This window comes from Triturus cristatus, chromosome 2_1, assembly GCF_964204655.1.
Source record: "Triturus cristatus chromosome 2_1, aTriCri1.1, whole genome shotgun sequence".
In the NCBI taxonomy this organism is placed as follows: Eukaryota; Metazoa; Chordata; class Amphibia; order Caudata; family Salamandridae; genus Triturus; species Triturus cristatus.
Genome location: NC_140581.1, coordinates 290,514,695 through 290,539,515, shown reverse-complemented (window position 1 = coordinate 290,539,515; position 24,821 = coordinate 290,514,695). Strand labels below are relative to the sequence as shown.

Sequence of the window (24,821 nt, the reverse complement as noted above, 5' to 3'; positions counted from 1 at the left end):
TTCTTTAAAAACACAGGTCACAAGAATAAAAATAAAAACAGGTTTAAAAGCTACCTGATTAAAAACACTCTTAGTATCACTCCAACCCTCACGCAACACTCGGTAACGCTGCAGCGACTGTCTCCCAGCTCAAGCCTCAGGAGTTTACGCCGCTGCGCGCTCGCACCATGCCCCTCTTTTGTAGCGTGAGGGGAGCAGACGCTAGACTGCTCCCTGCGTTACTACTAAGATGGCGGCCGGGCGAGTGATAGAAAAAGTACTGGGGGAGCGAGGTGCTTAGGCTGCACAAGAGGTGAGTGCCGGTAAGAACCGTGACAATATTTAAAAGAATGCTTTCTTTAAAAACACAGGTCACAAGAATAAAAATAAAAACAGGATTAAAAGCTACCTGATTAAAAACACTCTTAGTATCACTCCAACCCTCACGCAACACTCGGTAACGCTGCAGCGACTGTCTCCCGGCTCAAGCCTCAGGAGTTTACGGGATCTAGTCAATGAGATGCTTCAAGGCTGGTGGTTAAAGTGTATTTTACCATTTTCAAAAATAAGCCATTTTATATGGATTCACCCTCTAACCTGTTAAAGCTATAGAGACATTGGTTGTGGTTAAGTACTAATAAACCCTTCCAGTCCACGCGTTACCGCGTCTAATGCCACATTGTGGTTTCCTATACTTTTAGACACTTACGTTTCATCATACACATTGAACAAGTTTATAAATTCTGTTTTTTTACAGCACATTGCAATATAAAACAAGGTATTATTATGCTCATTATTATTATTAAAATCGATAATAAAAATGTAGGAAACCTGTTTTTAGATCCACAATAATTTAAAAACTGATGGAGTATCAAAGGTTTGAAAACCCTCCAAAAAGGTTTGTGTAAGGTTTGGAGTAAGTATTATATGGTCATGAAGATGAAGATGCTTTGGGACACCACAGATTACGCGCCGTGACTCTGCCCTAATGTGGGAGCTGCAGTCGACTCAGAATAGACTAGATCCACAACTACCCTTACCGATTTTCTGTGAACCTAGATCCAAGGAGGGAAGTTTTTGTATTTTACCAATATCACTGTTTAAATGTTACACTTGTGCTAAATTCGATTCTACTTACTGGACAAACTGAAACAACAGTTATTCTGGAATTTATGGCTCTACCAGAGTTGCTTGGGCTTCACCTGGATTGCTTTTCCATAATTTCTTAAAGGCTATTGGCTCCCGCGTGCGGTCGCTGTCCTTTTTGCCAGAGTTTTCAATCCCATTTCGATAATAATCATACTGAGTCCGGAGGGGCAGGCTGTGGCGTGATGTTTATTAAAGACTCACCAAATATGAGGTTTTTCGTATAATTAAAACTTGCAATCAGGCAATCATCACGAGGATTCCCTTGGAAATAGTTTCCTAAAACATTGCAGTTTGGGGTGTAGTCTGGTGGCCTCCAAGATGGCTGCATTCTTAGGTGCCCGATGCCTCTCTAGCCTCGAGAGTGCATGCGCATCTCTCTGGGACCGAAGTCGGACTCATTATTTAGCGACCAGTGGTTACACAGTACCGAGGCAGCTGATGGTGCAGTCTCCCACAGTCCAGTGAGTGTCAAGATGGTGACCGTGGAAGTGGACAGCATGGAGTGTGGGAGCCACCAAGACAACACTGACAGTGTAACAAAACAAAGTTCTCAGGAGATATGTAATGATCCCGGTGGAAATACTGGATATGGGGGGGGCGGTGACCTGGGGAGCTGGCATAGTGTGGCTCTGAGGTGTTAGAGGAGAGAGGCCAAACTGAGAGAGGTAAGAAAGAGAGACTCAAGCAGGCCCAGAATCTCTCCCACTCTGGGTGCTGATTTGCTCATGCTGATTGGAGCTGAAGGCAATGTGTGGTTAGGAGTCATAGGCCCTAAAGAAAACAAACATTGTGGCATCAGACCTAAAAAGGACTTCTTAATAATGGCCCAGTCTGGCAGGCCTCATGAGAGGCAAACCTGGAGGCTCGTGGACAGCACTCAAGAAGGGGGAGGTCTCGAAAAGAACTGAAGTGCACAACCCAGAGTAAATAGATGCATGGTAAGCCTCACTTGAGGGAGCTATAGAGGAGATTAAAGGTTGAGTGGCGAATACAGATCAATGGGTCGAATCCGTAGAACAACAGATCAATTTTTGAGGAAAGCTGTTTTGGCTGACAACATAAAGATGAGCCTCTCGGTTGTTAAGACCTCCATCTTGTCACGCAGGAGGCTTAGGCAAGGATGCATGTATAGGGTAGGTGGTGGTTGAACTGGCTGACCTGCAGAAATGTGAATTGGTCTCCAAGCTGGCTGCTAAAAAATCAAGAATTGAAATGGGGTACACAGGAGCTCGTGTATTTTCGGATCTTGACATTGTTACCCTGAGACTAGACAAGACCTGCAGACCATTAAAAGGATTTGATAGCATGAGGGCTCGAAGCCACTTTGTGATTCCCTGAAAGACTATGAGTGAGAGTTGGGGAAAAGTGTACATCTTTAGTTATCAAGCAGCAGCATGAGAATTTTTGTTTTCAAAGGAAATCGACACAGCCCAACCAGTGTGAAGTCCAGGGTTGCTACCCATTGCCCTAAGTGCTACCCTGTATTCTGGGAGATCAGATTTGTCTGATAATGTCACCTCTGTTAAGGCATGAGGGGTTGGAGGTTACAGTAAAACATTGTAGGTAATTGTGATCAACACCAAAAAACACTTGAGTCATTCAACTGGCTGCAATTGTATTAACATCATAATATGCAACAGAGTTGGGAGGGATTTTTACATGAAAGATAGCTTAGTAGAGCAGGCCTGGCTGTGGCAATGGGGGCTCTTGGACATTTGGAGGCACCACAATCTGGGTGCCCACCTCTACTCCTTTTATTCGTCTACGCATAGGGTTTATGTGTGACTGGATAACATAGTTTGCTCTCGCTCCCTTTGCCTCTTTGTCATGGCACCGGACTACCTCTGTAGGAAGTTGTCTGATCATAGCCCACTGTTGACGGGACTCCACTTGGGCCGAATTTCCTTCCCAAATCCCATGTGGCGGCTCGTCCAAAGGGTCCTTGAGGATCTCCCATTTCGGGAAACACTCACCACTAATATCCAGGAATTCTTAGACCACAATGAGGGCACGTCCTCTTCGCCGGCTTTGGAGGCCTAAATTGTTGTGCTCCAGGGCAATAAAATACACATGGTGGTCGGGTCTGGCCTGCGATCCTTTGTGAGTCAGAGGCGGCTGAGCACAATTAAATTGATGCTGAGCGAAGCTCTACTGAGGACCCCCTCTTCCTGCCAACCTGGGCCCCTACCTAGACGACGGAAGCTTGACTGCTGGAATGTCTTTGTTGTTTAGATTTTGCTGTCTCCACTGCCAGGGCTGTTGCCAAGGGTGACAGATTGGGCAGGCTCTTGACGTGGCTGGCTAGCACAGATACCAAACAAGTGTCAGTGCTTGAGCTACGTGCTTCGGACAGTAGCATCCTCCACTCTCAGCAGAAGATTTGTGAGGCCTTTGCAGCCTTCTATTCTGTTCTTTGCAGCCCAGCACCGGAGACCCAATCATTGGTCCTGGGGGAGTTTGTGGACCCCGTGCACCTCTGCAGGCTTACCTCGATTGAGCGGGTAGACCTTGATGCCCCCTTGTAATCCAGGAGATACGAGCAGCAATCACTGCTCTAGCATCTGGGAAGTCGCCTGGAACCAACGGCCTGACATCTGAATTTTATAGTCTTTTCAGAGTGTGTTTGCCCCGCTACTCTTTCAACTCAATGAGAGGGTGCTGACTGCTGGGACCCTTCGGCCACGATGTGCGAGGCCTCTATAGCCTTGTTGCTCAAACCAGGCAAGGACTCGTTGGACCTATTGTCCTACCACCTTATCACAATCCTAAACGTAGACTTCAAGATATTGAGCCTCATACTGGCCCACAGGTCAGTCGATTTTGCCCCGCTTGATCCATAGCAACTAAAACGGATTCATCCCAGGGAGAAACACTTCCCTGTGTGTCCGCCGGCTATTCAGGATCATTGAGGCGGTGCAGGGCAACTGGCCTGGAGCAGTGGCATTAGTGCTGGATATCCAAAAGGCCTTCAAATCCCTCGGTTGGGATTACCTTTTTACAGTCCTGAGTAAGTTTGTCCTTGGTCCTTACATCACCAGGCTGATTTGGCTTCTATAGACCTCCACCACAGGTAGGACCTGCTTTAGAGGGTTAATATCGGGACCCTTCACGGTCAGGCATGGCACCCTTCTGGGTGTCACTCCCCTTGTCGGTGGCTGCTGGGTGGCGATCTCTATGATTATCATCCTCCCCCTCCTCCTTCATTACTTTGTAAATCTTCCCCCTTTCCCTTCCTTGTTCCCTATTTCGGGACCTTCAAGCTTTTCTGGTGGATTTCTTCTGGCACGGATCATGCAGACTGGTGGCCCTTGCAAAGCTCCAGCTCCCACTGGAGCGGGCGGCCAACTTTGAACACTTTTACCTGGCAGCTCAGTTGGCAGTTGCGGTGGCTTGCTATGTTGGTTGGCAAGCTGCTATTTAGAGGGCAATGGGACAATTTGTCTCCCCCCCCCGCATGAGGGCCCCTTCTTCACCTCCTCCATTCCCTAGTGAGAACCCCCTACCTTGTAGCTTCTCCCGATGGTAGCTCTCGCCTGCCTGAAACACACGCTTCACCATGCAAGACATGTTCCCCCATATACCCCGGCAATTCCTTTGCTTGGATTACCTGCTCCAAGGGGCTGCATCACCAGTGGCTCCATCCGGAGGTGGGAGAAAGCTGGATCTCTGGTGTGGGCGATCTTCATGCTGATGGGCACCTGCTGGCATTAGGTGCTGGTGGAACAATATGTTCTTGCGGAGGGCTAATTTCTCCTTTATGCTTCCCTGAGGGGGGTGTTTGAAGTCGCGTGGGGAGTGCAGGTTCGGGAACCGGGCACACACCAACTACTGCAAACACTCCACACAATGGGTACAGGCCGTAGGTTAATCACCTAGCTTAGTTACTAAGGCCATCCTTATGCACCCGTAGATCACACTCTAGCCATTACGGGGGAGAGAGGAAGAGTTTGAGAGACCATTTTGGGATGGGGAGTGGGAGAGGGCGCTGGCATGCCAACAGAGTGTGTCTCGCAATGCCCGCTTCAAACGTATTCAGTTTCACATCCTTCACCATGCGTACTTCTCCCCTAAACAGATTGCACGGATCTTTCCCAGCACCTCCGACTCCTGCCCTAGGCGGCGCCCAGGCGGCCAGCCTGAAGCATATCTTATAGGACTGCATACATTTGCATACTTATTGGCCATCTGTCCTTACACAGCTGAAACACCTCACAGGTATCCGGAATCTTTCCACCTGGAAGGTGGGTGCCTTGGGCATTTATCCTAGACCATACAATTGCAGGGCAGCTACCCATTTCCTTGACCTGGCTCTCATATTGGCTAAGAAGACGATCACATCCCTCTGGAAGTCCCCTCTCCTTCCGACCTATGCTCAGTGGTTAGCGCTGTTCTCTTGATGGGCGAAAGCCGAGGCATGGCGTTTTATTGGGAAGATGTGCAGGGCCTTCGAAAGCACCCGCTGGCCCCTGGCTGGGAGGCCATGCCCTCTAAATTGACTGACCCGCAGTTGGGGTTCTCCTCAGATTCCGACACCCTGTTCCAGTGACAACTGTTGCTTGCTCATGCTGCCCCCCTCCTCATAGAGGCTTCCCCCCTCCCTCATCCAGACCTCACAGACAAAAATCTTGGGGGCATATTAACAACGGCCAGCGATAATTATCGCTGTCCGTGCTCAGCGATAATTATATTATTGCAGGCTATCTCTGGTATTTATCGCCCTGGTAGCGTGTTGTTAACAACGCGTTACTCCAGGGCGATAAAAATTCCAGAGATAGCGAGGTTATCGCCCTTTTGCAGGGAACATCGCTGGTTTTCCAGCGATGTTCCCGGCAAAAGGGCGATAACCTTGCTGATACGACCCACAGGGTCGTATCAGCATAATCCACCCCCTATGTTAGGGATGGCTAAGTCAGGATTTTAGAAGACGTTAGGTTTTTGCGAAAACGTCAGTTTTCGCCAAAATCTAATGTGTGCTAAAATCATGTGGGCTGCCTTGTAAATATTGTGATGTAAACATCAGTGGTATTTGCAAGGTAGTCCATCTTGGGTACGCCCAGTAACGCCCACTTTGCATCTCATTGGAGATGCAAAGTGAGGCGTTGGGAAAAAGGGTGCTAACATGCGATTATGCATGTTAGCACCCTCTTGTAAATAGGGCGCTGGTTTTATCTCCGCTTTTTTGGCTTTGTAAGCCAAAAAAGCGGAGTTAAAGCCCTTGTAAATATGTCCTTTGATCTTCCTCGCATTTCCCCTTTTCCCCTCCTGAGCCTCGTCCTCCCTGTCCCCCTCCTCCCAACATCTTCTGAGATCCCCCCGGCCGTTGACGTAGCATCCCTCCTCGCCTGGAGTGATGGAGCCCCTGGCGTTTCTCTTTTGTACTGTCTATGACCACTGCCACGATATGCATTGTGTGTTTTGCTACTAGCATGTTGTATAACTGTTGAAAATACCTTAATAAAAAGAAGTATTTAAAAAAAAGATAGCTTAGTCGAGGTTGGTGTCACACAGTGGGTTTTCATTTTCACAGCCCTCCACACCATGAACATGAACTGGGTAGTGGGGCCTATGAAGGGCCAGTGTTTGTTTACATGGTAAATGGGACGAAGGAGCTGCACAAAGCATAACACATAGCATGCAGTATTTCATTAAAGGAGCCAAGCCTGGTGTCTGGTCCTGTACAAGCAAAGAGCGTGCGCACAGTATGGCATGGCAGGAGCACCGAGGAATCTGCCTGACCCTAGGTGCAGCATGATGTCTATTCCCGTAGCAGGAAACAGCATGCACAATGTGTGTTATTGCAGGAGCACCGGAGCTGGTGTCCCCTCCTGCAGGAGAACAGTATGGTGTCAAGTGCTGCTAGACAACATGGCGGCATTTGTTCTTTTAAGAGCACCGGGTGGTGCCTGCTCTTGCAGGAGCACGTCGTTTGGTTCTGCAGAAAAATGAATAGCATGAGAGTGAATGAGTAAAAAACGTGATGTCTGACCCTGCAGGGAAACAAAACTCGCAGAATATATTAAAGAAATAGTACATTTTATATTGTTTCTTCAACTTAAAGTATGGCGCCTGTTCCCGCAGGAACAATGAACATGGAGGTTTATTTAAAAAAGCATTGGCATAGCCAATAGGTCTCGCCTTTGGGACCTTATAAGTGTTTAGCCTTGCAACAGTTAATGTTGTTGCAGTAAGGATATTGTGCTGCATAACTAAACACTTATAAAGACCCAAAAGCGAGACCTATTGGCTATGCCAATGCTTGTTGCTATTTTCGGGTGCATGGCTGAAGAGCAGACTTTATGAGCTGTTTTTGTTTTATCTTCAGCATTCCCCATCAGAAGCGTCAGGAGCCCCCCATTTTAGCAGCATAAGTGGGGGTGGATGCCATTAGCTTAAAGCATCATTTGTTGTTAAATTGCTGGTTATTTCTACTTTGCCTATAACTGAAGACCAGCGGTTTCCAAACACTCCTAAATATCAACAAGCATTTGCAATGCAATAGGTCTCGCAGTTACGAGAGTTTCAGCTATTGGCATTGTAAATAACAATGCCTTTTATTTATGCTTTTAAAAGAAAAACAAAAATAAAAAGTATTATTATTTGCAATGTCAATAGCTCAAAGTCGCGTAAATGCGAGACTTATTGCATTGCAAATGCTTGTTTTTTTCTTTAAGGTCATAGCAGTAGATGGAGGCTTTTGGATGCGAGTAAAAAGGGTTTTTTGGAGGGGAAGATTCAGAGGGAAGAGTTTAGTAAGGTTTGTTTCCTGTGAGCAGAATCGAAGCATCCCCGGTACAGCAACCATGTAGACCAGTGTTTAAATTGCATGTGCTTATTTGAGCAGTTTTATATGGCGTGAACTTGCACCTGGGGTCCTGGAGCGCTCTACATGAGCACCAGTGCCACGACACAATGTCATGTTGATGTTTTTTAGGTATTGGACAGAGATCGGGGCTCGCACTGGTTCCCCTGTTCCAAAGACGGCAGTTCTGGCCGTAAAGTCAAGCCGAAAGGGAGCTGTTCAGTCAGTCAAGGTTTCCCCTAGGGCGTTATGCAGAATGTGATCCATGTACGCCCAGGTGAGGAAGCAACAGAGCAAAGCGTGAGAAACGAAGCCCCGGCACCAGCACATAAGCATTATTTATACAATGTCAATAAGCGCCAAAGCTGCAGCCTGTGTGACATTCACGTGACGGCGTGAGCCCCAGGAACGTAGAAAGCGTCAAGACCCGACCCCAAAGGAGCCCCGAAAATGGATGTAACTATAGCGCGCTCCGATCTTTCTTGGCCCGCTTCGCTTCATGCTGCACCATTCTGATCCAGGAGGTAGCATCCAAATCTGGATACCCTGCCGTGAAAGACCCTGGCTGCCAACAACTGGCGCGCAACTAACTAACCTCACGTGTACCTGAACCAAGCAGCTCGGCTAGCTGGCGCTACAAATAACGCGCGGAGCCACTCGCCGACTGCCAGACTAGGAGTAAGAACTGCTGCGGACATGAGCGCATGCTAAGATCGCGGCCAATCAGCAGTTTCAAATCCTGTGCGGCGTATTGCGATTGGCTAAGGTGACTGAAATGCTCAAATCCTAGGCTAGTTCTCATATCGTCAGTACCGCCCACTCCAAGAAGGTCTAGCAGAATATGATCAGACATGGGATTGGTTGTTAATCGACCCAGAAGTGGTAAAGTTATTGAACGAATGATATCCGTTGAATGATGAGCTGGGTTTACCTGTAATAGACTGAGTTTACAGATGATCTGTGTAAGTAGGTATATTTAGTTTTTACGTTGCGATTTGTGCCTATGCTGAGTGACAATTAAGTAAAAGTTTTCATTCTGTTATCACCCAGTTAGACGAGTTTAGAAGCCTGGACCTCAGCCCTAACTTTGCATACAAACGCACTACAATTTAGTTTTTCATGCAACGTTTGCCAATCGCGAACGCCATCGCGCTGATATGAACGAAAGATAAACTCGTTGGGCTCAGCACACACATTGGCTTTGTAAGCGCGGAGTAGATACATAGGTCAGTGTCGGAAACACGTGAAATTAAATACGGGCAGGAAGTGGGATGAGGGAGGGGGTGGCAAATGGCATGTACATTTCGCGGGCGCTTTGATGAGAACATCAAAGCGCCCGCGAAATGTACACGCAGGCTGCCAAATGGTGCGAGCGCACGGCGCACATGCACTGTGTCAAAGCGGCCGTGCGGCCCGCGAAAGTGAAAGCAAACGAGTGCTTTGAGGCGTCCAAATGGTGCGCGCGCCCGGCCGACGGACATGCACTGTATTTGGAGGCCTGAAAGCACTGTTTGCACTTCCAAAACTCGCTTACTATAAGTCTCGCCAGAGCAGCGCTAAAGCGCTGTCTCAGGCGAGACCTAAAAAAAGTAATTTCCTGGCAAGATTTAACCCATTTACAGAGGCAGAGTCTCCACAGACATGAATCCCACTCAAGGGCTGCGAGGTAGGTGTTCCAAGGCGTGACTTTCCCAAACACCCACAGCGATATAGATGTGTGGCTTTTTTGGCATTCTCAGACTCTGATCCATTCATTTTGCCCTGGTCGAAGGGTTGCAAACTTATTCTAGCACAGGGCTGCCACAACTCCTCTTCCAGGGTTGGAATGAAATGGATCGGCCCTATGTTTGGTCAGGGTGTATGGCAATGAGTTTTTCTTCAGGAACAAAAATCCCCTATGGACGAAAAAAGTGTGCATTGGCACAGGGGATCTATTCCCTCCATGTTGACTCCTCTGCAGAAAGCCCCCTTCCCACACGAACGCCTACAGACCTGGGCTAGACCCAGTTTTCTAGGCATATTTATGGGAATTTTTCTAAAAATGGAAATGTAGTTCAAGGTGGAGTACGCTGCCACTACTTTTCCTACCAGTGAATAGGGGCCACGGTGTTCGTCTGCGCAGGATCACAGTGCGTGTCCCTCGAGGAGAGCCAACTCCAAGGGATGCACAGCCAGGATTGGGTGTGCACAACACATTAGAAGTCTGTTGGGCTAGTCGGCTAAAATTCTAGATGTGGACTACTTTCTGCCCTTGTTATTACTGCAAATGATAAACTGAAAACGTGTAAGCACCCCGGAAAGCCTGCGTACTCACTCGAAATGTGAAGGACGCAGCAAAGAAGCCAATGGTTGAACTGGATTTACCTGTACGGACCAATAGCTAAATGGGGTTTAACCCAGAGCCCCTAATCGAACCATGGTTGTTGCTCGGTGTATTTGTTATTGTGTTGGCCGGATCTCTGGTGACAAGCCAGCCACAAAAACGTCATCATGTTCCAGCTGTAGAAGAGCCATTCATAAAAGATCGGTTAGTGCGCAACGGTGAGAAACAGTTTGAAAAGAAAGAGGGCACATGCCGGGTGTTGTATGTTATCTGCAAACATGGAGTTATACAAAATACCTTTCTTTACTTCGTTATATGAAAATAAGAGAAATCTAAACAAAGTGAGTGTATTTATTCTCTATCTTTGAGCACTTTACATCCTCCGTATAGGGAGTTAGTGGGTGTGGCGTGAACAGAAAGAGGCTAATCTGGTCTAATACTTCAGACTAGGCTGTGAGAATTATGCAAGCAATTTTACGCTACGATTTTGCTACTTAAAAAACATACCAGTTGTAAAAATGTTGCTGGATTGTCATAAACACTTGTCACTAGGTGGCAGTATCGGAATACACTTCGAATAGAACATGCGCGTGCGCTGTGCACAGTATTCCCGATGGATTCTATTCACACAGAAAGTTCCCAACAGTGCGTCTGATTTACGCCTCTGATTTACGCCTGGATACACCCAGAGCCGCCTTTGGTAGGATAGCGTCCTGGGCGTCTATGGAGAGAAATGTGGCGCCCTTGCTGATGGCAGTGAATTAAATGAGGCAGCAGGGGGGCCCTTTTGTGACTGCAAGTACCTGGATAAGCAGGGAGTGGCCCCTGAACACAGGCGTCCCCGGACCCTCCCCCGGCCGCACATAAATCTCCGATAGCTAAGCGCTGTTGATGTGTGCCAGCAGGGGTCAGACAGAGGGTGAAGAGAGGGCAAGGAGGGGGGCTAAAGGGGTGTTAAAAACGTCGGCCGCCAACTGATAATGTAGGGCTAAAACCACTCCCTTTAAACTTTGCAGATCAGACTGAAATGCACACTCCGGGCAAGGCTGGGCTGTTGTTGGCGTGACCTTAACTCACCTCTCCGCGCCACTCAGAATATTTGCGCCCTGGGCCAGCTCGCCCCTGTTAAAGGCCTGCCCTGCTTACACCCACATCATTTACACCTGAAACTGGAAAAAACACATGCGATATGGAACTGTGTAATTCTGTTCGCTCATGAGCTCAATTTAAGTCCACCGTTGGACCTCTGGTAGGAGCCTGCACTGTGTAAATGTGGTAAAGGCTTACCTCTTGTGGACTCGGTGGTCGTTCGTGACCGTCTTAAAGATGCCAGCAGCCAGCACGTGTTCTAGCCATGAGCAAGTTCTGCTAAGAGCCTGGAGCGTGTAGAGTTGGCGGGCGCTAGGCCCACATGCTAGTGTGAAGGATTACACAGACACATATAGTTGGGGTAGATAACTGGCCCAGAGCAGTCAGTGTGTCTTGTTTTCGCCTGTCAGATTCCATCTGACAGCGGTGAGTTTTTGGATACCGAGGCGATAGCCTCATTACTCCACATTCATTTTTGAGTTTTTTAGTCGCTGTTTCGGTTGTCTTATTGATGTGACGCTTTGTCACAGTTGAGGTTGGATCACAAGGTCAGCGCTGTGAAAGGCCGCAGGTTGCGGTCAATATGGTTTGCGGAAGTGTCAGCAAGTTTTATCGCAGAGTCTTGTATTAGTCTGCCAAATGTCTTCTGGCGGTGATGAGCTTTTGATGGCTGCCGCGGCGGTTGCCTTCTGACAGTGATGAGTTTTGGGTACCTGCAGGGGCGATTTGCCCTCAGGCAGTGATGGGTTTTTTGAATGCTGTGTTGTTGTTTCAGTTTCACAAGTTTAGCGCTTCGATGGGCCTCGGGTAGCGGTCAAATGGGTTCGTAGAAATGTCTGCAAGTTTCCTGATCTGTGGGTTATCTTTTTGATCCAGTCCTTTGTAGAATGTCATGTTGAGTTTGCGGAGATGGTCGTCCAACATCTCAACGCCTAGGTCTCTGTGGAGATCTGCTGTTCTTGTGAAGAGTGGAGCACCTGCTGCAATCCGTAAGGCCCTGCTCTGTAGTCTCTGCAGGTCTTTCCGAAGCTGCGGGCGCTTGGCCCCTTTTATTATCAGGGTCACCTGACTGGTGACGCCTGTGGTGGGTGGGTGTTTAGTGTACGGTACAGCAGGGCAAACACTAGAACGTATCCAGCCGGATACGACATCCCTCCCAAACTATAATGAAGGTCAAAACAATGAAGTCTGAACCTGTGGGGGAGAATACAATTTGCAAATAAAACCATAACACAAATAATAACAACTTCCACGTAGTCTCTTTCGCAGCTGGTCAACCGCCGACGCGGGTATCCTTGCAGCTGGGACCACTAGCTCTCCTTGGCACGATGTCCGGGTGCCCTGTGGATGTAGTCTTTTCTTGGACTCACAGCGTGGAAGTGTGCTCTACAGTCTTTCTCTTCCTGTTATACATACAATGAAGGTGCAGGTGTAGTGCTGGTGGATCGTGTCAGTGTTATTTTCCACCACGCAGTCCTGGTTGGCGTATTTTCTCCATCTGGTGATTCACTATCTCCTAACATGATATGCAGTTGTAGGACATCCCTCTCATGGACGCCCCTCTCTCGTGGGTGTCCCCTCTCACCGGACGACCCGGAGGCCCTTTGCTGTCAGGCTTCCACTGGACCGGTGGACTTCCGCCTTGTCGCTCCAACCACGTTGGAGGGGTCGCTACGGGTCACCGCTGTGTGTTTCAAGCTCCACCTGAAAGGGTGTTGTTGGCACTTGTTCCTTTGCATGCTACCTTTGTCTTCCCAGGATTTCCAGAGCGAGCTTTGACAGTCCATCTCTCGTGTCGGGACCCTCTGCCACTAGTGTCCCTGATGCCTCTGCCCCTTGGATATCCAAGGTCCTGTGTCTGTTCCATCCCAGAGGTGGTTGTTACCAATGGACCAGCTTCCTAACCTCTGTCGTCACCGGGTGACCTTTGGGTTTGCACGTAGATGTGTACTCAAAGTGGTGCTGATGTTTTCCATGCCCCGTGTTCCGATGTTCTTGCACCTTCGCACTTTCTTCTTCAGGTGTTTTCCTTTCTGGTGTGTGAGTTGACTTGTCCCGCACACCTCTTTGCTCTTCTCCTCTGTTCTCTTCCTTCGTCATGGCGTCTTGCCACTCAAGATCTGTCGTCTCTTTCCTTCCTTCGCGACGCAGTCTGGTCTTCTCTCATGCCTGTTCACCCTAACCAGGCTTCTCCGTGTAGCGTGCACTCCACACGATTCCCCCTGGTCTTGTCCAAGCACTAGGACACTGTCGTCACTTCGCTCTGTGACTGAACCTGTCGTCGCGCCCTTCTTTCATTCGATTACTTCTGACTTCAAGTTGATGTCGTTGGACTTCTCTTCCGTCTCTTCCTGGTCCTCTTCGCGGACCTCTCCTGGGGTCCTCTTCATGGACATCTCCTCGGTCGTTCACTTCACAGACCTCTTGTCAGATCTCTTCCTTCTTCTTGTCAGACCTCTTGTCAGATCTCTTCCCTCTCTGACCTCTTGTAGGTCGGCGTCATCCTTGCGACCATCTGGCGGGTCGGCTTGTTCCTCCTTGCGACCATCTGACAGGTTGGCTTCTTCCTCCTTGGGACCATCTGACAGGCCGGCTTCTTCCTCCTTGCGACCAACTGGCAGGTCGGCTTCTTCCTCCTTGCGACCATCTGGTAGGTCGGCTTCTTCCTCCTTGCGACCATCTGGTAGGTCCGCTTCTTCTTCCTTGCGACCAACTGGCTGGTCAGCTTCTTCCTCCTTGCGGGTACTCGTGCTTCTGGTGGTCTGCGCAACTACTTCTTCTCCTTGTCGCCTTGCTTTGGCGCACTTCTGACTGCGCCCTTCGTTTGCTTCATTGGGCACACTTGCTGCGCATTCTCTTCCTTCTTTCATTCCCTGAAGCAGTATCTACTGTTCCTGCGCTGCTGCGCACTTGCTTGGTGCTGGGTTCCTGAATCACCCTTGTCTTTCTGGTGGTGCTCCTGCCTTTTTCTGCTGCTGCCGCGACAACCTGTGGCCACCAGGTATGCTGCATTTTCTGTCTGCACTATGTTCAGGGCTCCCATCTAGCCGATACTCTTCTCTCTGTCGGTGTGTTCTGCAGCTCCTGTTCCTGCGCTGCCTTTCACCTTAGACGCTCTTCAGGGTTCTCTTGACGCCGTGAACTTGCTCCTCGTGCGCTATCTCCTGCCCATCTTCGTATCGCACATCTTTCGGATATGTTTGTCTCAGTATTCAGAGCATGTGTGCTGACCTCACTATTGGTTGTGTGTTGCAATAGCTGTCCCTGCTCTTTACCTTCCCAGCATGTTTGGGCTGTAGCAGCTCCCTCTGTGCTTCATTATTTTCTGCCAGGCATACGGTTGCCTCCCAGCCTACTATCTCATATCATTTGTGTGGCATGTAACCTTGCAGCTACAGTCTTCCATGTAGTGGGCGCAATGATGCACTTTGGCCACCAGATGGCAGTGTAGGGTTATTTATGGCAGTTTGCAGTCCATTCTCTCCATTCTCTCCTCTCTCTCTGGAATCTCCTTCGGTTCCATGGTTCTTCCTTTGCCCTGTGCACGAGCATCGTTGGAGCAGGGGAAAGGAGGGCAATCAACTAGTGGTGAGTGCTTTTATTTGGCTTTCCCTCTGATGCTGACAGGTTGCCTTAGTCTCTCGCTTGTGCACACACACGGCTGGGTCGCTTCACCGCTGCTACTATTTTCACTGCCTGCAGGGCTGGTCGACCAGAGCAGCTTCACTCACGCTGGGGGCCTCACCTTGCTGTCCTTTTCCTCTGCTTGATTTTTTTCCACAGACCGCCTGGGTCTCCTACGTGTGCACACACCCCCGGGCGCTTCTCGGCCGCAGTCCTTTCTCGCCTTTTAGGCTGTGTGGGGGACTGTGTCGCTGCAGGTGGGCTCCGCTTTATTCACTTATGACTGACAGCCCATGTCATTGAGGGCCGCCTGGGCCGACCTTCTCTTGGCATCGGTCCACCAGGCCTCGGCAGCTCAGCACACGCTGCGGGCCCTGCTCTCATGCGCCTGCCGGCTGGCCTGCTCAGTCTCTTCTCGGGCGGGGCACCATTTTTCCCGGCTACTCTCTCGCACGCACGCTGCTGACCCGGCACTATCTCCTCATCCTCCACCCCGCCCCCGCAGCCTCACTTACTTCACACGCTGCTTGGGGGGGTGGGGGGGGGGGCTGGTGTCAGAGTCTCTTTCTACTTCTCCAGGGTGCGCACTGGGGCTGGAGTCACCGCTGGTGACCCTCCAGATTCTTGAGCACTTACACCCATGCGGGCTCACCTCATGCCCGGTGGGCTTTCACGTTGTCCATACGCGGGTTGGGCTCCCGCTCCAATTCCGGGACAGGGCCGCGGCAGGTCGATGGCACCGGTCACGCCACGGCTTCGCTGCTCTCACTTTCGCCCACACCCGAGGCAGTCGCCACAGCCTCTTTCCTCACCGGGCTCGCCGCCTGCCTGGCGGGTCATCGCGGCTGATGCGGGTGGGCTCCGATCGGCTCGCTCTGCTCCCCGGGGCACTTCACACTCCCCTGCGGGACTTCACATTGGTGCGGGGTGGGCTCCCGATCACCTTCTGTCTTCCATGCTTTGCACATGCCCCGCGGGCTATTGGACGCGTTTCGCGCCGGCTTCTGGGGGTGCCCTCGACACGGGCAGCTCTCTCTCCCTTTTCCACAGCTGCTGGGCTGCTGCACACATGGGCACAGCCCCCTCATCGCCAATGTAGAGTTGGCGGGCGCTAGGCCCACATGCTAGTGTAAAGGATTACACAGACACATATAGTTGGGGTAGATAACTGGCCCAGAGCCCGTGCACTTGGCCCCTTTTATTATCAGGGTCACCTGACTGGTGACGCCTGTGGTGGGTGGGTGTTTAGTGTATGGTACAGCAGGGCAAACACTAGAACATATCCAGCCGGATACTACAGGGTGGTGCACCGATTAGAGCAGTTATCACATCGGATGTAAGGAAGGGGACGTAAGGGTAGCAGGGAAAGCAAACTGGTTAAAATAAAAAGAGAAAGGAGAAAAGTCAAAATAAGTTAGTTCACATTTCCAAACTTGGTCATACATATTTTCTGTTCAATGCTTCACACCTGTTATTATGAATTGAGTCTAATTTCTTAAAAGGATGCGGATGAGCTATTTGAGGATACAGAATCAACTCCCCGACATCCTCTCGGCTACGGATCCGGGGCCGTAACAAAGGCCCCTGAAGCCACTGCAGTGCAGGGACCCACCTCCAGGGGGCGCCCTCAGCACCGCTCTTCGGCTGGAGAGCTCCAGATTGAGTCCGGAGGGGGCCACTCCACGTATCCTGCAGGGGGGCCCCCTCAAGTTTCGTTACGTCACTGCAGGGGACCTCGCCCCATTCTACAAGGGTCCCTATTCAGCCTAATGGCTATTAATATCTGTGACATAAGGGAGTCTCAGGGGCCCTCAGAACATGCTGGGAGGCAAGCGTAAGGATGGCGGGTCCCATAACAACGAGTATGCAGAGCGGCAGCGGCCACCTCATCCCATTCGTTATGGACACGGTCTCCAGTCCTAGCCTTTCGTGTGACAACCTGATGCATTCTGGTGGTTAATCATGATTTGTTTTCATTGAACTAATTAGACTAACACACCTGATAGTAATGAATAGGTTAAAAGCCCAGAGATGGAGACAGAGTCTGTGAAGAGGCCACCACATTAGCACAAGTAGAACCGTTTTGTGTTTCTCCAGCAAACTGGTGAAACTGATGGTGTAAAGAGTTTTTAGGGGATGAAAGGAGACAATGTCATTCAGGGTGGGGAGGCAGGAGTTACAAGGTCCTTCCCACACGACATTGCAAATCTACTCTTCCAGTGAGTGTCTTGTTTACTGTAGGAGTATAATGCCAATGCTTTTACCCCACTTTTAAAACGTTAGTTGAAAGGACATTGATAGAATACTCTAAAAAACATTTTTTATGGAATCTTTTGTACCAGGTGTTCTTGCAAAATTATGTTCAATCGCTATTTTTACACAGAATCCAAGTGGTGCAATGATAGGGAAACCGAGGGTCCTAGAACCTCCAGAGCCCTCCAGGTTTCAGAGGATTCAGTTTTAGATGGTTTGGTCCCAATTCACAAAGGCACACAAGAGCATGTAAAATAGTACTGCACAGGGCTTTAAGTGGTATTAAAAAACCAGGGGGTCTCTCAAAGGGCGATGTAAATAAGGGCGTGCCTTAACCCCTTCGCCGCGGCGGGAATTCCGCCGCGGCGCTGGGGGGTGCGGGGGGGGCAGCGCGGTGGCGCTGTGCTCATGACAGAGCCGCTCCGTCATGAGCCACAGTTGAGCTGTGCTCATGACGGAACGGTTCCGTCATGACTCCGCCCAGTTGCGTTGTCCCCCCGCACAGGCGGGGAAACAGCACCGCGTGGGCGGAGCGGCCGCCAACGGTCGTGTCATGACGGAACCGTTCCGTCATGAGCACACGGCAACCGTGGCTCATGACGGAGTGGTTCCGTCATGAGCGGGGAAGGGGTTAAATATAAATAAGGCTAAAAATCTGTGCTTATCATGGTGTGACGCACGACTGGTATTTTGCTGCTTCTGTCATTGCATACAGATATTTAATACTGATGCACCAAGTAACTTTACACCTACAACAAGCGAGGGCTATTGGCTTTGCCAATGATTGTTGTTTGTGTAAGATAAATCAGCCAACAGCTATGGCTTTGTTGTATAGAATTTTGAAAATGCTTCAGTTCTGAAATGATGAGACTGTGAAAGTACTATAGTGAGTCTCTTTGAAGTTACCTAAAAGCAGTAAAGGGTGCTACTGCTGTAGAATTAAGATTTTTTTGTCACCTGAGGGCAAAAATGGATAGCCCGATAGAGACCCGGTTCGGCACCTACTTTATAGAACTGCCGGTGCTGAGCACCGGCTAGACCCGGCCCACTTAAAGCCCTGGTACTACAGGTGTAATACTTTATATACTCCAGAATGTCTTTGTGAATAAGCCTCATTAATGCAAACGTATATTACACATTAATTGTTTAAATTCTAGGCATAGCTCTTTTCCCAAACACCATTAGATCAGCTATTTAAAAGTTGAAGTCTACATTTTGTCATCTTTTTAAGTTGAAGTCTACATCTAATTACTAAAATTAAGTAAACTACAAAACTACAGCAACGTTCATTTTCTCTATGTTTGCTCATCAGACATTTCAAAGAATCTTTAATCTACATCGTTGTTAAAAAGAATTCTTAGACTTTGTGTGAGGCTTTGGTGATAATGTCAGCTGCAGGTGTAAAGGAATGTGGGTGGATTTTTGCCGGGCATCAAAATACAAATGCAACCATCGTCGATATCTGTTGTTTCATTGGTATTATTAAGTGGCTGTACTTAGTAGACCAAAGGAATGGTGCTACCAACCTGAAGTAAATGTAAACAATTGTGTGAAGTGTGATAGCGTGTACTGGAAAATATTTACATAGCTTTATTTGCATTCAGTAATCAATTGTATCTTGTTTTGTTCTAGCTATACATATATCAGGGCACTCGCGGGCAGGAATAAAATAAGTGTTTGCATTCCTGTATGTTTAGGAAGACACGTCATGCAGTGAGCAGTGCTGTTTATCAGTTTTATTTAACCCTTTGTCCTTTTTGACTCCACAGTATGATGGGGAAATCTACGTCATCAATTCTGCTCATGTGAGCTCCTCCATGAGTACCAAGAAATGGGGGGCCAAAGACTTGCCTGTGAAGCCGGGGGAAGCTGTAGAGATCATCCAAGATACAGATGAGAGCAAAGTGCTGTGCAGGAATGACGAAGGGAAATGTAAGTGGACTTGTTGCGCAGAGTGGTTTGTGAGAGATCAAGGAAACCAGAGAGCGCATCATGTTACCATTGTATGAGCACCATGAACTGGAGACACTGCAGTCAATCGACAATGCAGTATTTGCCTTTTAATTAGATTTATGTTTGGCTGAGTTTGGATTTGACAAATTAGGTTCAGTAGCATTGAGGTTGGCATCACCTTATGGGATCATAGATGGGTAACTGTGAATAACAGGGATGTTTTTCACTGAGAGGTTCTAATTGACATGAAATGTACAAGAACGAAGCTCAAGTTGTCTATTCTGTCACTCAGAGCAACCAGGTGCAAACATCCCCATTATGCACAGAGAGCCATTTACATCTTTATGTTGCGTGTGGGTTTCAACCCCTTCCACTATTGTGAACACTGTGGTGGTTTAAAGAAATAAATAAACAGGGACTGAAGGAGGCAGGCTCCAGTTGCAGACATCATTGCATCACAGCAGTTAAAAATAAGCTTTGCTTCTCCTGCTGTGACATAGTTGCAGTGGCAACAGCATTTTGCAAAGCCAGTTCACAACAGTAGATGGATCTGGGTTCGGTATAATTAATAGAATTATAAATGGGTAACAGTAAATCACAGGGATGTTTTTCATCAAAGAGTTGCGAGTGACATCATAGGCACCTCGAGCATGACTAATCTATTTGGTGCCACTTAGAACCTATAGGCGAAAAGCATCCATTACTCACTTTCTTACCCATCTATAATGTTATACTATGTATTGCTTCCCCAGGGTGGTCTACCTTGATTTCTATTGCAACAAAAGGGCAGAGGAGCAATGGGGGAGCCATACATAACATGGCCTCTCCCCCTAAAAGACAAACAAATTGGTCTCCTGCTATCCACCCCTACATTCCCCCCCCCCCCCCCCCAAAGGAAGCTGTGGTCTCTGCTCTCGAATGCTGTGCGGACAATCTCTCTGAAAGCCCTGTAAGTGCAGCCTGGAATTCCCTTATGACGTAACTACAGTGGGAACAGCTTTTATTTCCCCCTGATGCTGTGTCATTGCAGTGAATAAACGGGTTAGGAATCTGTTTTTTCACGCTAAAGGCTTCCATAGCTCATAGAATTATAGATGGGTAACAATGAATAAATGATGTTTTCCACCAGAGGACATCAAATAGACAATGAGTGCAAAGCTCAAGTTATCTAAAATGTCACTCAGAACCATGATGAGAAAATCATCCATTATTCACCTTATACCGAACGTAAAAAAATGTTATGCACCCCTTCCCCTCCCCCCCCCCCCCCCCCCCAATCATGTGCCTTTGTTTTCAACATCTATTCATGGGCACAGGTTTAGCAGGGGAGCCATAACCAACACAGGCACCCCTCCCATAAATGAAAAAACCTGGGGACAGATTTATCATAAAGTCACTACAAATTGTTCTGCACTGTCCATATTCTAATTAGTACCTTTACACTGCACTGCCAACATCTGTCTGTATTAAACAGATTTAGGTCGTAATTCCGCAGAAAAGTTCAAAGCAGATCTTTTGTTGTATGAGCCAGTGATAAATGTGAACCTTCTCCTTTGAAATAGCCAGCAGTGATTCTAGCCCTAGAGTTGTTTTCATATTATACCTAAATTCAAATTTTTAACTCCTCAAATGTTTGTTAATATATCATGTATTTTAGATTACCCGGATAAAAAGATTTATGGATTTGTAATACATGGAAAGCTATAATCCCTGTATAAAAGCTTGCCTCTAATTTCCTTATTCGAGTTGACTTGTGACGGATCCAGTCATGTGTAATAAAGTAATGAGCTCTGGTGTCATATGCCTACTGTCAGAACCAGCAGCCAAGATTTTTGGAGGCTTTAGGTAGTTATGGGAAAGATAGAATTTTTCCGTGTGCTTCCATACATTCTGAGATACAATGTTTTTTTAAATCTGACTTGTATTAAACTTTTCGAATATATTTTGCAACAAATATCTAACTTCTTTTGGTGTTTAATTTTGGACTACAAATTCTACTTTTATTCTTCATGTTTACAAACATTCTATTTCTTTCATGTGATAGAGCAACTCACCATGATTGCGGCAGTCTGTGGGAAGGGTGATGGTATGGTCATGGATTATAAGGAATAAAGTAAGCCCTGTCGTGTATTATAAAGATATGGCAAGTCACCTTAGAGTTCCATAACCTTATAAAGGAACTACTCTGTGACTTGCAATGTCCTTACAATGTCTGGCGGGGTACTTTATCCCATCTATAAAACATCTAAGGTATGTCCCCTTCAGTTTTAATTTGGCTGTAATTTCCCAGAGGCAAACAAATCAGCAATACTGGGACATATAATGAGGGCTTATCTCTAGAATAAAGTTATCACAATATGAATTGAACTACAAATGATAACTGAAATCAAATTATGACACCCGATCTGACATAGGTTATGCAGAAATTATAAGCAAGAGCTGAATATTCTCATGGGAAGTTTCAGACAGGAATGTCTAACTTTTTACACTCACAGTTTTAGTTTATGCTGATATGTTTTGATTTATCTTACAGATGGTTACGTGATGAGGAGCAACTTAGTGTAAGTATGATACAGTTTTACTTTAGTTATATTTCTTTAGTTGCACTTATGACCATATAAGGTGCTAGGGAGAATGGCCAGCCCATTGCCTTGAAGGATAGTTTGCTTTTACTTTTATGCTTCAGGCCTATTCCTGGGAAACATTGGCTGGACACCATTAGATGTTTTCAGCTTGCAAATGTAGAATTGCACATGGTTGTGAGCAATGAAGGTGTTTTTCAACAAGGGATTCCAAGAAACTGTATCAATAACAAGAACACAGGATGGATTATTACAAACGTAGTGATTACTTCTAGTTATCAGTAAATACACATCCACAGCACATAATCACAACCCCGGAAGCAACATTGTTGTAGTATGTTATGTAATATTGATGTGTATAGTGCTCTTATCACACGGGATGGTATCCAGGCCTTTGAGCTGGTGAGTAGGTGTGTGTTCCCCAGATGCTTCTACAAAGAGCCAGGTCTTCAACTTCTTACGGAACTCAAGAAGTGAGGAGGTTCTGATTTGTTGAAGGATGTTGTTCCATGTCTTGGGTGCTATGTAGGAGAATGAGCGACTTCCAGTTTTGCTTTTGCGGAGGCAGGGAATGTGTGCAAGTGAGAGTGAGGCTGAGTATAGGTGTCTGGTGGGATGGTGAAAGTGTATACAGTTGTTCAGGTATTCTAGTCCTGTGATGTCTAGGGCTTTGTATGTGTGCATGAGAAGTTTGAATTGGCTGCGCTTGTGAGGAGCCAGTGAAGCTTCCTGAGGTGCGGTGTGATGTGGGTGTGGCTTGGGAGCTTGGGTATAAGTCTTGCAGCAGTTTTCTGGATTCCCTGAAGTCTGTGTTCTGATTCCGGCGTTGAGTGTTGCTGTAGTCTGGCCTTCGGGTGATAAATGCTTGCGTGATGGTCCGCCTGGTGTTCTGAGGCAACCATTTGAAGATTTGTTGCTGCAAGTGTAGGATGTGAAAGGAAGAGGTGCACACTGCGTTGACTTGAGCCATCATGTTGAGCTTGCCATCTAGGATGATCCCTAGATTTACTGCATGGTCTGTGGGTGTGGGTTTTAGTCCTAGCTGCAACGGCCCCCAGGTGAAGTCTCATGGGAAGGTATTGTTGCTGAAGACCAGTACTTTCATCTTGTCTGAGCTGCAGGAAGTTGGTTTGCATCCAGTCTGCTACCATGATCGTGCAGTTGATAAATTTGCGTCTAGAAGTGGTTGTTTTGTCCATCAGGGAGAGAACGAGTTGGGTGTCATCGGCGTAGGAGATGACGGTGATGTCTTGTGGTCAAATGGTGTTGGTGAGTGGTGTCATCTATATATTGAATAGGGTGAGGCTGAGGGACAATCGCTGTGGAACTCCGCATATCAATTTCTTAGTCTCTGAAGTGAAGGATGGCAGCCTGACTCTTCGGGCTCTTCCTGTGATGAAGGAACAGATCCATTTGAGAGAGGATCCTTGTATGCCAATCTTGTGGAGTCTTCTGATGAGGGTGGTAGACAGTGTTGAAGGCTGTAGAGAGGTCGAGCAGTATGAGGGCTGTTGTTTTTCCTTGGTCCAGGATGATTCAAATGTCATCGGTGGCCTTGATGAGTGCTGTTTCGGTGCTGTGGTTCACTCTGTATCCTGATTGAGTGTTGTCTAGAAGATGGTGAGGTTCGACGTGGATTGTGAGTTGTTAGTTCATGGCCTTCTCAATCACTTTGACTGGTTAGGGAAACAGAGATGGTTCGGAAGATGCTCTATTGATGCAAGTTGGCTGTGGGCTTCTTGAGGAGGGCATTGATCTCTGCAAGTTTCCATTCATCCGGACATGATGGAGGTGTTGATGATGTGGGTCAGGGTGGTGCTAATTGGTGATGCTCCTAGGTTGTAGATGTGGTGGGGGCATGGGTTCGTTGGGGCTCTCGAGTGGATGGTCTACAGGATTGCTGCTGTGTTGTTTCTGGTGAAAGTTGTCCATTCAGTCAGGTGACCGTCTTGGTTGGTGGTTGGTAGGTTAGCAACATGTTCCCTGAGGTTGGGTTGGTGTGAGAAGTTGCTGTTGATGTTTGAGATTTCGCTGTGGAAGAAGTTGTATAGGTTGTTGCAGAGTTGCTGGGAGGCAGCAATGTTGGTGACAGTGGCTGAGAATGAGGTGATACCCTGGTAGCTGTTAGAGCGTCCTTCGATGTAGTCTTTTTTTTCTTGGTTTCTCTTATTTGCTGGTGATAGCTTTATAGTGCAGCCTTGTAGGTAGTTCTTTTGGTGGTGTTCTGGCTGGTTCTCCATTTTCTTTGTAGCTGTTTACAGTGTCATTTGATGTCTCTGATGTCTTCTGTGTACTAGCTGGCCTGCTGTTATGATCTACTTTGCCTGTTGGGTTCGATGGCTGGGAGGGAGTCCATGCGGTGTTTGATCCAGCTGTTAAAGTTGTTGAATTTCTTGTCGAGGTTGTCTGTGGGGCTATGTTGATCCGTGCTGAGGACGCTGAGCCAGTCTGCTTCTGTGATTTTGCCCCAGCTGCGGCTTGGAATGCTGAACCTAGTTGGGTTGTTGACTTGACGTGTGTTGATTTGGAAGTGGATGATGGAGTGGTTGGTTCTTATGAGCGGTGTCGTGGAGTTTTATTTGATGCTGTTGCTTGTGGTGAAGATGGGGGTCCAGTGTGTTGCCTGTGATGTGTGTTGGTTCTGGGTCAAGCTGGGCGAGTCTGATATTGCTCAATCTTTTGAGGAGGGCTGTGAAGAAGGGGTCGTTTTGGTCTTCCATTGTCACTGGAACTAAAATAGCAGTAAACAAAGCGGTCTCCAGGAATCCCTCCAAAAACATGTACTTCCAGTTACTGTGCAGGACAGGATGCCAAATAAAAGAGACACCTTAGCTGGTACTTCACAGAGAACCAGGAAGAGGATGGGATAGAGAAGGTTTGTGGATATATTGATCTTTTCTAAATTGTTTGCATCCCATCAGCTGGCTGTGCTTTATAGGTAGCCAACCTTTGGCATCTGTTCTACATGTGGCAACAACCTGACAGCCAGGTATGACCTTAAGTGAGCTCCATTTCATGAAAGAGACACAAGAAATATTATTCCAGTAACAGAGTTACATATCTGATCTCC

At 47.8% G+C, this 24,821-nt stretch overlaps 1 protein-coding gene across 4 annotated transcripts in view; it reads left to right on the top strand.

The window, feature by feature from the left end:
• The window catches only part of FYB1 (FYN binding protein 1), a 667,308-nt gene that overhangs the window by 601,602 nt on the left and 40,885 nt on the right, over positions 1 to 24,821 (top strand). For all 4 annotated transcript variants that reach the window (XM_085631140.1, XM_085631135.1, XM_085631137.1 and 1 more), the window contains 2 exons: positions 18,986 to 19,148; positions 21,703 to 21,730. In XM_085631140.1, the coding sequence (XP_085487266.1) occupies positions 18,986 to 19,148; positions 21,703 to 21,730 (191 nt within the window). The remainder of the gene's footprint in view (positions 1 to 18,985; positions 19,149 to 21,702; positions 21,731 to 24,821) is intronic.